Genomic DNA, 14,748 nt, shown 5'->3' with positions numbered 1-14,748 from the left:
GCATTGTTAATATATCCTTATACAAATGTGTATGAAATGTGTTGTTTACAGCAGCAGGTTTACTGCTGTCCTCTACCGTCAACAGCAATGGTATGGTCTTCTTGGGTGCGTCAAATGGTGTCATATGTCAAGCAAAGCGTGTGGGTGTTATTGCATTAATTTACATTATTAAAGCTGCAATGCGAATGAGTTTTATATGTACATACATATGTATCTACAACACTTGGTTACTCTTAAAAGACAGTTAGTCATGCATATACAAACATATACGTATATATGTATATACACATATTCGTTTATAACTTAGCTGGTTTACAAGCAAAATGAATTTTCTTTCTGAAGAGTTCTTCGTACGTGCGCAGAACACTTTTTTGCATTCTTGAACATCACTACTACCATCACCGTCACCGTTTTACTACTTAGACTGCATGGAATGATGCATTTACCTCCGCTCATTTCAGCACACAAAAGCAACAATAACTGGTGCAAGTACACAATCGCTTTGTTATTGTTTACAAGAAGCAACTTGACAGAAATTTTGACTTTCGCCAGCGAGAATAATGTCTTCTGCTGTGACGCTTCTTGGGTTTTCAGCGTTTTTTACTTGGCTGATGTCAAATGAGCCCAAACGCGAAAAAAATGATGCACGCAAAATGTTTTCACCTCGCAAATTTGCACTGTGTACGTTTTTTCATATTTCATCATCGATTGACAGGAGTTATTTGGTTTTTACAGGTCTATTCTGCAATAATTTCTGGCTCCTTTTGCACCTTCTTCGAATTCTATGCATTCTTCCAAACCGTGGAATATTGTTACCACCTTTTTAATATGTGATACTTAAACAGTTTTCTGAGAAAATCCATTGCTGAATTGCTGAATACCTTGACATCTTTGCCAAAATCGCGACCAGGTATCTATTAAAAGTGTTAAAGGTTTTTGGTAAGAAAATTTGCCGTTAAAAAATCCTCGGGAGGCTTGTGACGGGCAGCGGGTCCATTCTGCGCTGATAGCAAACATTTTATAGCCGATAAAAAAGGTCCGATTTTTAGTTTTTGTTAATACAAATTTTAGGTTACAAAATCATCGATAACTTGCGAGTAGACCTGTTAATGACAAATGGAATGGCAAAATAAATTCTGCAAAACCTTTCAGCATTTTTTTTTTTTTTGAGTACAATAACTTTTGAGCTTTTAGGGTTAATTCACCTTTAACCATACCAAATAGAGACAATTTCATTTAACTCAAAACCGGCTATAAGTTAACTGCGTATGAATTCTGGTTTGTTTCTTAAGTCTTTTGTTTTTACTTCAATGACTTTGAGAGACTGAACTAAGAATCTGCAAAAGCAGTTTTATAATTACAAGCTTTTTCAAGCACGGAAGCGTGAAATTATGAAATTATTTATATAAAAAAGTCTTTCTGAAAATATTTAGTCTGTATAACTTTAAAATAGCTTTGAAATGCCTAAAATAAAGTTTAAGAAACAGGCATCTGAGGTTATTTTTTCTTTTTTAATTGAATCAAATTTTAATTTTAAGATTTTATTGTTTTAACAAGAAAAAAATATATTTGTTTTCTTTTTTTTCTAATACATTTGTTTAAAAAAAAATGTTATTTCATTTATTTTGTAGAAACTTGGATTTCTATTTTTCTTTTTTTAATTGTTTTCTCGCTTTTTTAATTTCATTGCTTTAACAAGAAAAATAATATTTTTTTTTTTTAATTTTAAGGATCTTTATTTTTTTATTTAATTTTCATCTAATTATTAGATTTTATTGTTTAAATAAAATACATACACATGAATTTGTTTTCCTTTTTAATTAATCTTTTTTTAATTTTTAGTTTCTATTATCTTACAAAGAAAAAAACATATATTTTTTATTTAATTAACTTTTTAGGAAACTTATTGCTACAAGACAAACAGAATAACGCAAGAGTGCTCCTCGTTAGCAGATTTTTTCAATAAGTCTTTTGAAATACAGAAAAGAGCGTTCAACATAGTTGCCAAAATTGACAATAGCCTTACGAAAGACTTGTTGAAAGACAGTTGCCGAAATTACCCTGTTGGTGTTAATTAGCGATTGTAAAATTTAATTTTTAATTTTTTTTCACTTAAAAGCGGTCAAACTCAAAGAATTTGTGAGAGTAATTTCTGGAGCACAGATACAACTTGCATTTAAAGTGACTTTCTAAAGTAATTTTTTTTCCAAAAGTCGATATTAAATTCCGAAAACGATTCGAAAATTTTATTTCCGAAAACCTAACAAAGTACCACGACTAACCGCAATTTAACTGAAAATGCAGAACCAGCAAATTGGTGCTTGAAAGATCTGCCAAGATATAACCCCTTAACATCAATCTCGTTGCACTTTGAAAATAGGGTTAAAAACGTGTATATGTACGGTGACCATCCGTCCTGTATTATACGAGACAGTCCTCTTTTTTGACCAATTGTCCTGGTAATTAATTAATTTTATACGGGACGCTAAATGTTCTGTATTTCTTTTAATGTCCTGTATTTGTCCCGTATTCGATGTTCGTTAATTCGACGCCTTAACAGCTCATTAAAATGGCATGCCTATGAACCTGTTTTAAATAATATTGGTATATGATCGCAACTTTCTCCATTATCAGTTATTATTTTTCAATCTGGAAGCCTTTGACTCGAAGTGAGGAATACATACAGTGACCAAAATATAAATTAGGACTATACACTTTAGCGAAGTTTGCCTATTTTTTTTGTTTATTATTTTTTTATGAAAGTAAAGCCTCTTTCCTAATAAAAACCAAATAAATCCAAATATCCGACTTTGTGCAAAAACAATGAAAATTAATTCTGCAAAGTTGCACCAAAATATCGCACTTTTTAATCAGAAAATTTAGAAAAAATTTGCTTGCAGTTTTGTATCTCATTAAAATGAGTACAATAAAGTGCGACGTGCTACTCATTTGCTTCCCTATAAAAAAATTTTCGAACATACTTCCTTTGGATGAAAAAAATGCGTAGCACCAAACAAAAAAAAAAACGTTGCCAAAAATTAACGATTAGTCCCAGCTACTTCAAACTTGTACTTCATTATACTAAAATTTAACGATTTTTTTGTAAAAACTGTTGTGGGGTAAAAATCTCGAGAAACGTATCCTACACATGTGTGATGCTACTACAGTGGTGCTGTTTTAAGGCTAATACATCTAGGATCGTTTAAAATGGTTTTAAGATCTTTTAGCATTTGTGGAAAAAATTCGCAAAATTATTTTTGTCCCGTATTCGGCTCCCATAAATATGGTCACCGTATGTATATGTATATATTCAAGATCCCAATTTAATGTACCAGATCATATTTAGCAAAGGCATATTTAGTTAAAAATTTCGAATTCAGAATTTCAGAAATATTTCAGTTCAAGCCCTCTGTCTCCAGTTAAAATCAAAAAGATGCAACTAAATTCTTGCCTTCACACTTTCAGAAGCACTCTGCTTTGGAAAAAGTATCAAGAGATGAAAGCAAACAAGAACAACAATAAAACAAAAGCATTAAATAAACATGGGAGATGAAGCTTGCGTGCAGCAAAATGGAGAAAAATTGGCAAATGTAAGAGTAAATAAAAACAAGACAAAATGCAATGAAAGGTCGGTCCCCGCGTGTAAACATGTAACTATGTATGCACATGTATTCTTGGTAAATGAAATGAGAAAATTCTCAAACGTACGTATTGCACCCCATTGCAGCTACATTTGTGCGTATGTATGTACATACATACATACATATGGTTGGTTATATTGGGTCATTTGCAAAGTAACTGCAGATTTTTACCACTTGATGGCCATACATAATATGGCAACACTAACAAAATTGCATTAACCTAACGTGAGTTGAAAAGGTGACATTTCAGGCTACATTTTTAGTGACAACATTTTTGTAATTCGTCACTCGAACAAAAAATTATATCGATTTGAAAATGAGTAAAATATCTGAAGAAATACGAAGCGTACGATGTGAATGCTGTAAGTGAATGCTGGAATTCCGTTGTGGAAATTTTGATGTCAAAGATGCACGTCGCTCATGGATTGAATACGAGAATAAGCAACACAAGTGATCATGGTAATATACTGATGACCCTCCGCAAATGATTTCAAAGCCTGAATTGACGGCAAACAAGGTTATATTGAGTGTTTGAAGGGACTGAACGGGAATTGTCCATTAGGAATGAACTGTTACATCGTGGCGAAATGTTTAAGAAAAAGCGACCACAAGTGGCCACCCACACAAATCTTTGATGACTCGGAAAAAATTGAGGAAACTTGATTGGGAAGTTTTAATGCATCCACAGTATGGCCTCGGCAAAAATCTCTTGATGATAAAAAATTGGCCGACCGAAGAGCCGCTGAAAATCACTTTGCCCAGTTTTTCGCCCATAAACCACAGAAGTCCTACACCGATGGAATTATGAATCTACCCGAAAAAGGGCAGAAGGTCGGAGATAGCAATAGCCAATAAACTCAATTTTTGTACTGTTGAAGTGCGCTCAAGCTCAATAAATTGCAAATTGTGTTAAAAAATGTACCCCAAAATCCGCGGAGACTTTTCATATGTCCCAATTTGTACAATAGTATTTTTTTGTTTTCCTCGGGTGCCCGTAGTCATGTCTTGCTTGCTCAAGCCTCATTATCTTGCTTTGCCTTTTGTTTCTTGCCCCACAACACTATATACATATGTGTATGTATGTATGTCAGCACACATGAGAGCAAAAAATGTTCTCAACGCACTCATTTCGCTCACTACAGCCGGATACATCACCGCCATCACCAGCGCCATCAACTCACCACCACAAACTGGGCCACTATACTGCGCCACCCGCCGCCTCCTAAAATTCGTTATGAATTTGCTTGGAGCACAACAAGCAAAAGCACAACATTGCCTCTAAAATCGACTTGGGTGTTGACGTTTTCCTCAGTCGACTCTTTGTGGACGCACGCATCACCGAACACGCTACATGACTTTGTTGGCTGTTGGGCAACAACAATATGTATACATTTAATGGCAATCGTTTCACAGCAGCTATCGCTCCGGAACGGAATGGTGGCAACGCGTCACTTGTACTATTTCCTTGCAGTTGCTCGTATTATCGGTGCGAGCGAATGAACAAGGCAGCCAACGAGGCAGTTCAGCCGTCGAGCAGGCAAGCAGCGCGAACCAGTCATTTTTTCGATGCAAGAGGCAATGGACGGTCGAATCGGATTAGTGAGTCTGTGCGTACGGATGCGTTCGCTATAGGAAAAAAGAAAATTGTGGTGGTGAGAAGAGTGTGTGAAAAACCATTAACAGAATTTTCTCTTGTGAAAAAATGTGAAAATATTCTTCTTGCCGTATTGTAACCAATCTTACGCATTCACAAATCCATATGTATAAAGCTGATGCCAGATAAAACTTTGTAGCTTTGCGTGACATTTATAACTTTGCCAGCAAAGCGCCAGACGCAAAAGGTATGCCACAATGAACGCCAAGAAAACAACGTTGTACCGCTTTTTTACTCAACAAAGTTGCTGTGGATTTTAATTATTTTGATTTAAAATTATCAGCAATGTAATTAAGTTTTATGTTTCTGCATGAAAACCCGAATTTGGACGAAACAAAATAAATATTAAACCGGCTGATTGTCAAAGCGCGCAAAAAGATGGGAGTTGACCATCTTTTCGCTTCGCGCTGCCGCTTCAACGATTTATGTGGCATGCTTTGTGCATTTTCATACAATTCATCTTATCTGTCAAAGCGAATCTGTCACGTAAAGCGAAGCAAAAGTTTTATGTGACATCAGCTTAAGAAAGAGTACCTGTGTTAAAAGCCTTCTTGCACCAGTGGGTGCTTGAAATTTGATGAAAGTATGTTATGCTGCCAGTCGCACGAAATTAAAATGCTCAAAGTACCTATCTTGAAGATACAAAGAAAAAAGCATACATATATTATATTATTGCTAATTTATCATCAAATGTTACAGTGATATGTGTTTGCTTTTCTGCTCGGTTTCGACTTTTTTTCCTCATATGAATCGTGATCGTTCGTTCGTTAATTATTGATTTCTTCGGGAGCTCTTGAAAAAGAAAATACAAAGAATTAAAGGCGAATAGCAAATAGATTGCGACAGAAAGTATATCAGCGCAAACATCGTTCCAGTAAAATTTTGTTGTTCTGCTGGTCACTGCCGCAGTCCCAGTTGTACTCTTATGTGTATGCGCTTATATTTGTGCGTTCAAACACAGCCACTTGGTGGTTCGTAAATCAACGTTTTTGTTTGTTGGCTTGGGCAAGCAATAAATGTATTTGCTCAAATATTAATACATAAAAATTTAAGTTAAGAAAATAAAATTAACTAAATCTTAATTTAATATATAAAAATACACGATTATTATTGTGATCGTGAAAAATTTTAGTGGTGAAGTGAAAACTATACGTCAGAAAGTTGTATGGTATTAGCACCAACAACAACAATTGCTGTAATTTCGTTTAACACCCGGGGCAACACCTGTCTTAAGAAAATGGAGAATCTGCAGAATTTCGCACGTACGCCGCAATTTCTGCGCAAAGTCATCTCCGAAGCGAGAAGGTATTTATGCCATTCAAGAAAAAATAATGTAAATGCAAATATCGCGAATTTACTGAAAGGCTGTCGCAACTCAAAATAAGTAATTTTTGAGATATTTTTTCAGAATTATTGCTTATAAATACATATCATACTTTATATATGCGGTAAAAAATCCATACGAAAATATTTTTTAGTTTTCTCATAAGAAGCGAATATGCATTGTGACAAAGAGTCTTTTAGAAAATGAGTGATATTTGCATTTAAATATGTATTGCTATTATAACGCATCAGTGACAGCAGTAAACCCTCGAGAACGGGGCTAATGTATGTACAATGTCATGTGGGAACGTCTTAATTGGCACGGACATTTAGTGCTGAACTTTTTCATTACAAAATGTGAAATGTGAAGATACATATGTATATGTATGTAGATAATTTCAGCTGTCTTGGAAACACCAATTTTCACTTTTCTAATTTTTTAAGAGTATTCTAGGCTGGCGCCTTACATAGTAGAACATACTACAAGCTTAAATAGAAAGTCGGAAGGCTACTTTTGAACTTTAAAATACAATTCTGTAGGATATTATCTAATCTAATAGCCTATTTCCACCAAAGGCTTAACTGCAGTTAAGAGTTCAGATAAGTTCTAAGAATTTTAACATGAGGTGATCGGCAATCGGTTTATTTATTTCTTAATTTTTGCTTTTTTCCTTTTGTTTGCTTCTACTTAGTAGGTGGAATTACCAGCCCGTCGAGTTGTAATCTCCTTTTTCTAATAGGCATAAACTGCAGTTAAGGCTTGGTGGAAATCAACTATAAGTCTTCTTAACATTATTAAATAGTTCTTGAGTTTAGACTATAGCATTATTCGAAGCGTCTAAATTCGAGATACATACATATTTCATACCTTGCAGGGTCCACACAGGGCAAAAAGGCTTTTAGTTTAATTCAAAGTCGGTAATTCGAACTGATGGAATAACGAATCGTTTCTTTTATCATGAAATCTTAGCTTGAAAACACATCGGCCCAGTCTTTTTTTTTATAAAAGAATAGTCTATTGTTTCTTATGGCGCAGCATATACATACCTAAGCAAACGAAACAAAACAAATACATATTTCATTAAGAGATCCATTCCACTTTTTTAGATTAACGAAACGTATATCTACTAGTGATCTACGTAATAACAGTAGATAAAAAATTTAAGCGAGTAGGTTTTGAGATACACATACATATATGATATAAGTGGGCGGTGCCACCCGCATTTTCCCAGAATTTTATGAAATGCCAATTTTTGTGCTAAAGACCAATTTTAAATATATTTATATTGATGAATTCCTTAGCCCCACTGCTCAATAAATCTGAAAGTCCGATACATACACACATACATATAACTTCAAGGCCGTATTTAAGAAAAGTTGCCTAACTTCGACAATTTTTATGCGATTGCAATAAGTGAGGTATCAGTTTATTTGAAAATAGATTTAATTTAGAAAGTAGTACATATTTTGAAAGTGTGGAAATAAGCGATTGTCAAAATCTAAAAAACCAAGAAAATATAAATATTTTTATTTGACCAATTAAAAATCCCAACAATCCAAGTCTGACAATAGACTACAACACACCACGTGTTCGATTCAAAAACTGATAAATCTACAAAACCGTATTTTCTGACCTAAACTGACAAGTCGCGCGACCTCTAAATAATATAATAATATATAAAGAAAGAAAATTGGAGGAAAATTGGCCACCCCAATGTACATACATGCATACTTATGTAAGAACACCTACTCAAGTCAAAGGCCAACATTTTATGTGCACAAGAGCAAGTAACTGCAGCTAAAAACTAGTACATAGATACTTATTAAATGCACAGAGTACTTGTGCCCACACAAGTAGGACATATTACTAAAAGGTTTCTAGTTCACAATTCTTATCAGCATTTCTAAGTGAGTGGCATAATTTCGGTTTTGAGACTTTTTTTAATAATCACATAAAAACATCAACACATTTTCACTTACATATTAACACATTATAAAGCGCATAGTGTTGCTGTTAAAAGTAGGATGTTACGATTAATTGAGACGGGATTTAGTTTCTAGTAAATCTACGATGGTAAAATAATTGTACTATGTTGGGTTTAAGCTTAAAAGGATATAAATACAAGCACTTTTCCATGGCTTTTTGTTTTATAATTGATTTATTTACATATAAACATTCAAGTATTCTACACTTTTTAATGGTGATATACTGGAATTTACATACTACTACATATTAATGTATGGTCGGTCGGCCGCTGTGGTGTTCAAGCCCTGGTCAAACAACATCGCAAAAAAAAACCAAGAAAAAAGTTTTTTTTCTTAGCAGCGGCCGCCCCTCGGCAGACAATGACAAACCTCCGAGTGTATTTCTGCCATGAAAAAGAGCTTCTCATAAAAATACAATCGCCGTTCGGAGAGTCGGCGTGAAACTGTAGGTGCACGCCACAAATCGGAGGAGAAGCTCGGCCAAACACTCACATATGTGTAAGCGCCAATCTACATATTATTACGTATTAATGTATTTCTAATGAGAAATATGAACACATACATATTTACATATATGCTTGAGTGGTTCTACCAAAGTAATAAAGTTAAGTACTTACATATGTATGTGAAATAAATTGGATGATTATTATGTTTTATCTCATACTTAAATGCAATTTTTCCGCCCGCTCAGTAAATTATTCACCGATGCTTTTACATTTCACACATTTCTTTAAAAGGCTTTCAGTGCTTTTGGGTTTCGCCAGGTTGGTTTCAAGATTACACGAAACCCCTTTGAAATCGCAATCACTTTATTTTGTGATATTGTTTTTTTTTTTTTAACATTAACCTTATAAAATATCCAAATAATTTGCATTTTTTTGTGAACTCAAAAGCACTTTGATATGTGTTTTATTCTTTGAGCAGAGTTATCAGTCGGAAAATTCCAGCGATAAACTTTTTAATAGAAATGACACTTAACAATTTAAATAGATTCTTTTATCGACTTGCCTTCAGTACCTACTCTGAATAGATCAGATTTTAACAGTGCCGCCGCGCCGTAAGTTTTAAACCCGCTTTTGATCGCGGAATGTGGAATGACGTAGAGTAAAATATATCTTCTTCCGCGCCAGTCGTTTCTATTCTGTTCCAATTGGAAATGCCAAGTGAAGCCCCAAGTCCTTCTCCATCTGGTCTTTCTTTCAGAGCTGTGATTTTTGTACGACGAGAGATGACTTTACTCCTCATTTCCCTACTCTGTCCAAAGTAGAACTTGTTAGCAAGAGTGATTCTCCGTTGGATTTCAAGGCTGACTGATATTTATATTGATGTTAATGTAGACTTAAGTCCCGTAAAAAGAATCTTTCAAACTTGATTTCCCAAAATTTTAATTTTTACACATTCATGTTTCTGACAATAAAATGCTTCAAAAGTATTACCTGTATTGGTTTGATCATTTTTTTCGTATGGTCGATGATAGAAATGATCTCTTAGTGGAGTGCGACAATTGACGAAGTTTATTGAACTCGTCGCAGCACTGTACAGTTGTAAAGGCATATAAAACAGGGAAGGACCGAAGCACTGGCCTCTCCGGCTGTGTGATATGAAACTTATGGATTATTTTATGCGACTATGTGCGATTGTCAATTAGGACCAGCTAGAGGCAAGGTTACACAGTGTTGCTTCCGCTATTCGAGAAAAAGGTTAAGTCCTTACCAATTCTACCAACGCAAGGCTAACTATCTGCAGCTCATACGTTCAGGATGGGGGACCGAATCCGAACAACGCATTATTAGGCGCGTAGTAAACAAGTTTAAAGTGTAATTCTTCTTTGCTAAGAGAGCACTTGTTGCTTACTTTCATACTTTGAGAAAATTTGCAAAATTTTGTCCGAGATATTCTTCATTGGATTTGGAGGTTAACATTGTTTTTATTTAGCAGGACTTGCCAATGCACCGCCATTTTACATTTAAAACATACAGATTTATGTATGTGCGTGTATATAAAAATTTAAAATCAAAGTAAACTATTGCTGCTGTTTGTTTTATATTTTGTTAAACAGAAGGTAATCTCTTCGCCAATTTTTGTGATGTTCTAAAAAAAATCGTAAAAGTTAAAAATTAAATTAGGTGCTTTTAATGGTCTTTACTATGAATACATACATATTTTTTATACAATTTTAAAGTTCTGTGTCGCTTTAGAGCCGCTTAAAAGATATCCCAGTTTTTTAGTTATTTAATTGCCATTGAATTGTTTTAAACTCTGTTCTATTAAGATTTGTATGTATTTACTTACGTGTATGTTTAAGTTTACTTCAACATTGTACAATTTATGTACGCACTTCATAAATGCTCCACCTGACAAAATTGTAATTTTTTAGGCGGATCATTTGTTGATACTTGTCGTGGAAGATGTCCAACAGCTGTTTGGAAACAACTTCGACTTACACACAGCTAACAAGCAATCAGCATTGTGCCGCACGGTCCTGCCCGGGAGGTAGTGCTTGCAGTGGAACTGCAGGCGGTGGTAGCAACATAATGAGCTTTGCCTGGTTTCGTTTTCAACGCATCTATAAATTGTTGCTTCTTGTATTGCTGCTGCTTCTACTTTGGCCACTATTCGCTCAACGCAACTTGCGAAATCCTGCCAACGATGTGCCCACTTCAGATGTCCATCGCAGCCGACCGCTGCTAAATGCTTACGAGGACTTTAGTTCGATGCGTGCCAGCGACTTGAAAATGCGTATAGAAGAGATGTTGCGCATAAAAAGTACTGTTTCGGTGGAATTGCGTGAATTGGAGTCGCGCCGACAAAAATTGCAAGCGGATATAGGCGGATACAACCAAAAAATTGAGGACTTGAAGCAAAATTTAATGCGTGAACAGACCGAGCTGGAACGTTTGAAAATCTCTGTACAGCAAGCGCAAGTGGCCCAACGTGAAGCCGTCCAACGCAACACACCCGATTTAGCTCTGCCTCGTACTTTATATCCCTATGTGTTGCCGCGCAAAATGCCTGCAATAACTGCAGCTGCAGCGTTGCCCTGCGAAATGCACAATTGCTTCGATCACTCGCGCTGTAGTCTCACGTCTGGTTTTCCTGTGTACCTATATGATCCAGACGCCTATAGCGTGTTGCGTACTGGTTACGATATCGATGGATTCTTGAAGACCACGATTAAACAAACTCTCGGCTACAATGCACACATTGTGCAGGAACCCAGAATGGCTTGTATATTCCTGGTGCTCGTTGGCGAAGCTATGTTGGAAAATGATTTACTGAAGAACAATCGATATGCCGCTGAAGAGGAAGAACACAAAGCCGACGTGCAATCACCTAAAAGTGATGACCTGCCCATTGACTTGGATAAACTTTACCGGTTGCCGTACTGGGGTGGCGATGGACGGAATCACGTTTTACTAAACTTGGCGCGTCGTGATTTGCATTCTACGCGCACAAACGCTTTTATCAATCAAAACACAATGCGTGCGATAGTTGTGCAGTCCACATTTGAATTGCTACAATTTCGTCCCAATTATGATATAGTTGTGCCACCAATTTTGGGGCCACCTGGCGGGGATGTCTGGCAGGAATGTGCGCTGATGGTGCCAGCGCGTCGCACATATCTGTTAACTTTTCAAGGCGAATTACGCCCAGCTGACAAAACAGTGCAGTCGCATCCGTTAGACGACTTTATTTTAGATCATCTGGCGGAGATGGCCAAAGGCGCCACTCAAGATAAATTCTTGTTGCAATTCACATGCATGCCAGCCACGGAGCAATCGGACAAAGCAGCTTTTGTGGATTGGGCACTTTGCGGTACGGACTCTTCGCGCAAATCCATACTCAAAGAGTCGACATTCGTGCTGATTCTTCCGCCATTGGAGAAAAGGATAAGCTCTACACTGATGTTAGCGCGCCTATATGAAGCGCTCAGGTCCGGCGCCATACCTGTCATACTCGGCGCTGACGAAGTTCGTCTGCCTTATGCAGAAACTATCGATTGGCGGCGACTAGCACTACTGCTGCCTAAAGCGCGCATTACCGAACTGCATTTCCTGTTGCGTGCCGTGCAGGATGCTGATCTCTTGCAAATGCGGCGTCAAGGTCGACTGATTTGGGAGCGCTATCTGAGTTCGGTGCAAGCTACGGTGGACACAATCATTGCCAGTTTGCGTGATCGTCTTGGCATACCACCGCGCCCAGTGTCACCGATTGTCGCGCAAAGCGTGTTCAACAACACATTTATACCGCTCAAATCGGATCCCCCAGTTGGTTTAGATACAGAACCGGAGGAATCGTTGGGTCCCATCGAACCACCGTATCCTAGTCCTACATACAGGCGTAATTACACAATTTTACGTACGCAATCGAGTGAAGCTTGGAATGATTGGGTCGATCCGTTTTACATGTATCCACAACTACCTTTTGACCCTGTACTACCCGCAGACGCTAAATTCCTTGGATCCCACATGGGCTTTCGTCCGATCGGCAAAGGCAGTGGTGGCGCTGGAAAAGAGTTCAGCGAAGCACTAGGCGGCAACTATCCACGCGAACAATTCACTATCGTAATACTTACGTACGAGCGTGAGCAGGTACTTATGGATTCTCTTGGCCGCCTCTATGGCTTGCCATATTTGCACAAGGTCGTGGTAGTTTGGAATTCACCAAAGCCACCGCTAGATGACTTGCGTTGGCCCGACATTGGTGTGCCAGTGGCTGTGGTACGCGCACCGCGCAACTCGCTGAATAATCGTTTCCTACCCTTCGACGTTATCGAAACTGAGGCAGTGCTCTCGGTGGATGACGATGCACACTTGCGACACGATGAGATTTTATTCGGTTTCAGAGTTTGGCGTGAGCATCGCGATCGTGTTGTAGGCTTCCCGGGGCGATTTCTAGCCTGGGACTTGAACTCCAATCGCAATTGGAACTACAATTCCAATTACAGTTGCGAGCTGAGCATGGTGCTGACGGGTGCTGCATTCATACACAAATATTATATGTATTTGTACACATACCACTTGCCACAGGCGATACGAGACAAGGTGGATGAGTATATGAACTGTGAGGATATTGCCATGAATTTCTTGGTCTCGCACATAACACGTAAGCCGCCCGTAAAAGTGACGTCACGTTGGACTTTTCGCTGCCCCGGATGTCCGGTGTCGCTCAGCGAGGACGACACACATTTCCAAGAGCGCCATAAATGCATCAATTTCTTTGTGCAGGTTTTCGGCTACACACCACTATTGAATACACAATACCGCGCCGATTCAATACTCTTTAAAACGCGAATACCGCACGACAAGCAAAAATGTTTCAAATATATTTAAGCGCCGTTATTACGATAAGCGATATTAAAGTATGTACATCCAAGTACATATGTACATAATATGTATGTATGTATGTAGGCTTCTAGAAGCTATTTTTTATGCACTGAATTTAAGCTAAGCAGCGCCCTACACTACGCTAACACTACATTTACAATGGTCAAGATTTATGTGTGTAGGTAGCCATATTTTGCTAATATATATGTATACAGTTTTTGAATTTAGTTCGTAAGCATAAAGTTACATTTTATTTTGTATTCTAGAAAAATAGTTATGTGCAGTTCTATTCTTAAATCTAACTATTTTTTGCATATCACTTCAAATTTAATGAAAACCTATTTTGCTCATTTAAATTTTTAAATCATTTTAAAATCGAAGATCCTTGCAGCTACATGCTTCGCCTAAATTTAACTAAATTTAAAGTTTTAATATCGTTTTCTAATAAGCGAGTGCATTACTTTAACTACAAATACGTAATAATGCATAGTCTTCTTCTAAACGCAAAAGGCCGTAACTAAAAAAAAAAAAAATCCAAAATTCACATTTTGATTGATTACTTCGCTCAATAGTGGTTTTGATGCCAATGAGCTGTAATTATTATTTTCATATATATTGATTACATAAATAGAAACAATTTATACTTATTAAGATTTTGATTTGCACATAAATTTTGATCAAAATCTGGATACATACACAGGAGTGCGATATTTTTACCAGTTTCAACGATCTTTATTTTGTTTGTTTAATGTTTGTTAATTTTTTATAAAAGTATATCTAACAAAAACCATATAAATCCAAATTTCATCTTTGTGCA

At 36.7% G+C, this 14,748-nt stretch overlaps 1 protein-coding gene across 3 annotated transcripts; it reads left to right on the top strand.

The window, feature by feature from the left end:
* Nucleotides 1–4,359: 4,359 nt before the first annotated feature.
* On the top strand, nucleotides 4,360–14,481 carry botv (exostosin like glycosyltransferase 3). 3 transcript variants are annotated; one of them, XM_017628902.1, is made up of 3 exons: nucleotides 4,360–5,293; nucleotides 5,995–6,600; nucleotides 10,982–14,481. In XM_017628902.1, exon 3 carries the CDS (start codon nucleotides 11,013–11,015, stop codon nucleotides 13,935–13,937), a length of 2,925 nt encoding a protein of 974 aa, XP_017484391.1. In that variant the 5' UTR covers nucleotides 4,360–5,293; nucleotides 5,995–6,600; nucleotides 10,982–11,012; the 3' UTR covers nucleotides 13,938–14,481. The 3 variants fall into 3 exon arrangements, with proteins under 3 accessions (XP_017484391.1, XP_017484392.1, XP_017484390.1); XM_017628901.1 differs by lacking the exon at nucleotides 4,360–5,293 and adding an exon at nucleotides 5,835–5,878; XM_017628903.1 differs by lacking the exon at nucleotides 5,995–6,600.
* Nucleotides 14,482–14,748: the final 267 nt, after the last annotated feature.

This window comes from Rhagoletis zephyria, unplaced genomic scaffold, assembly GCF_001687245.7.
Source record: "Rhagoletis zephyria isolate East Lansing unplaced genomic scaffold, Rhagoletis_zephyria_1.1 Rzeph_scaffold_06327, whole genome shotgun sequence".
Classification (NCBI taxonomy): Eukaryota; Metazoa; Arthropoda; class Insecta; order Diptera; family Tephritidae; genus Rhagoletis; species Rhagoletis zephyria.
This window is presented reverse-complemented; position numbering and strand designations above follow the sequence as displayed.

Bases quoted from the DNA above. Each gene is read 5' to 3' on its own strand.
- botv (XM_017628903.1), top strand. From the start codon at position 11,013: ATGTCCAACAGCTGTTTGGAAACAACTTCGACTTACACACAGCTAACA.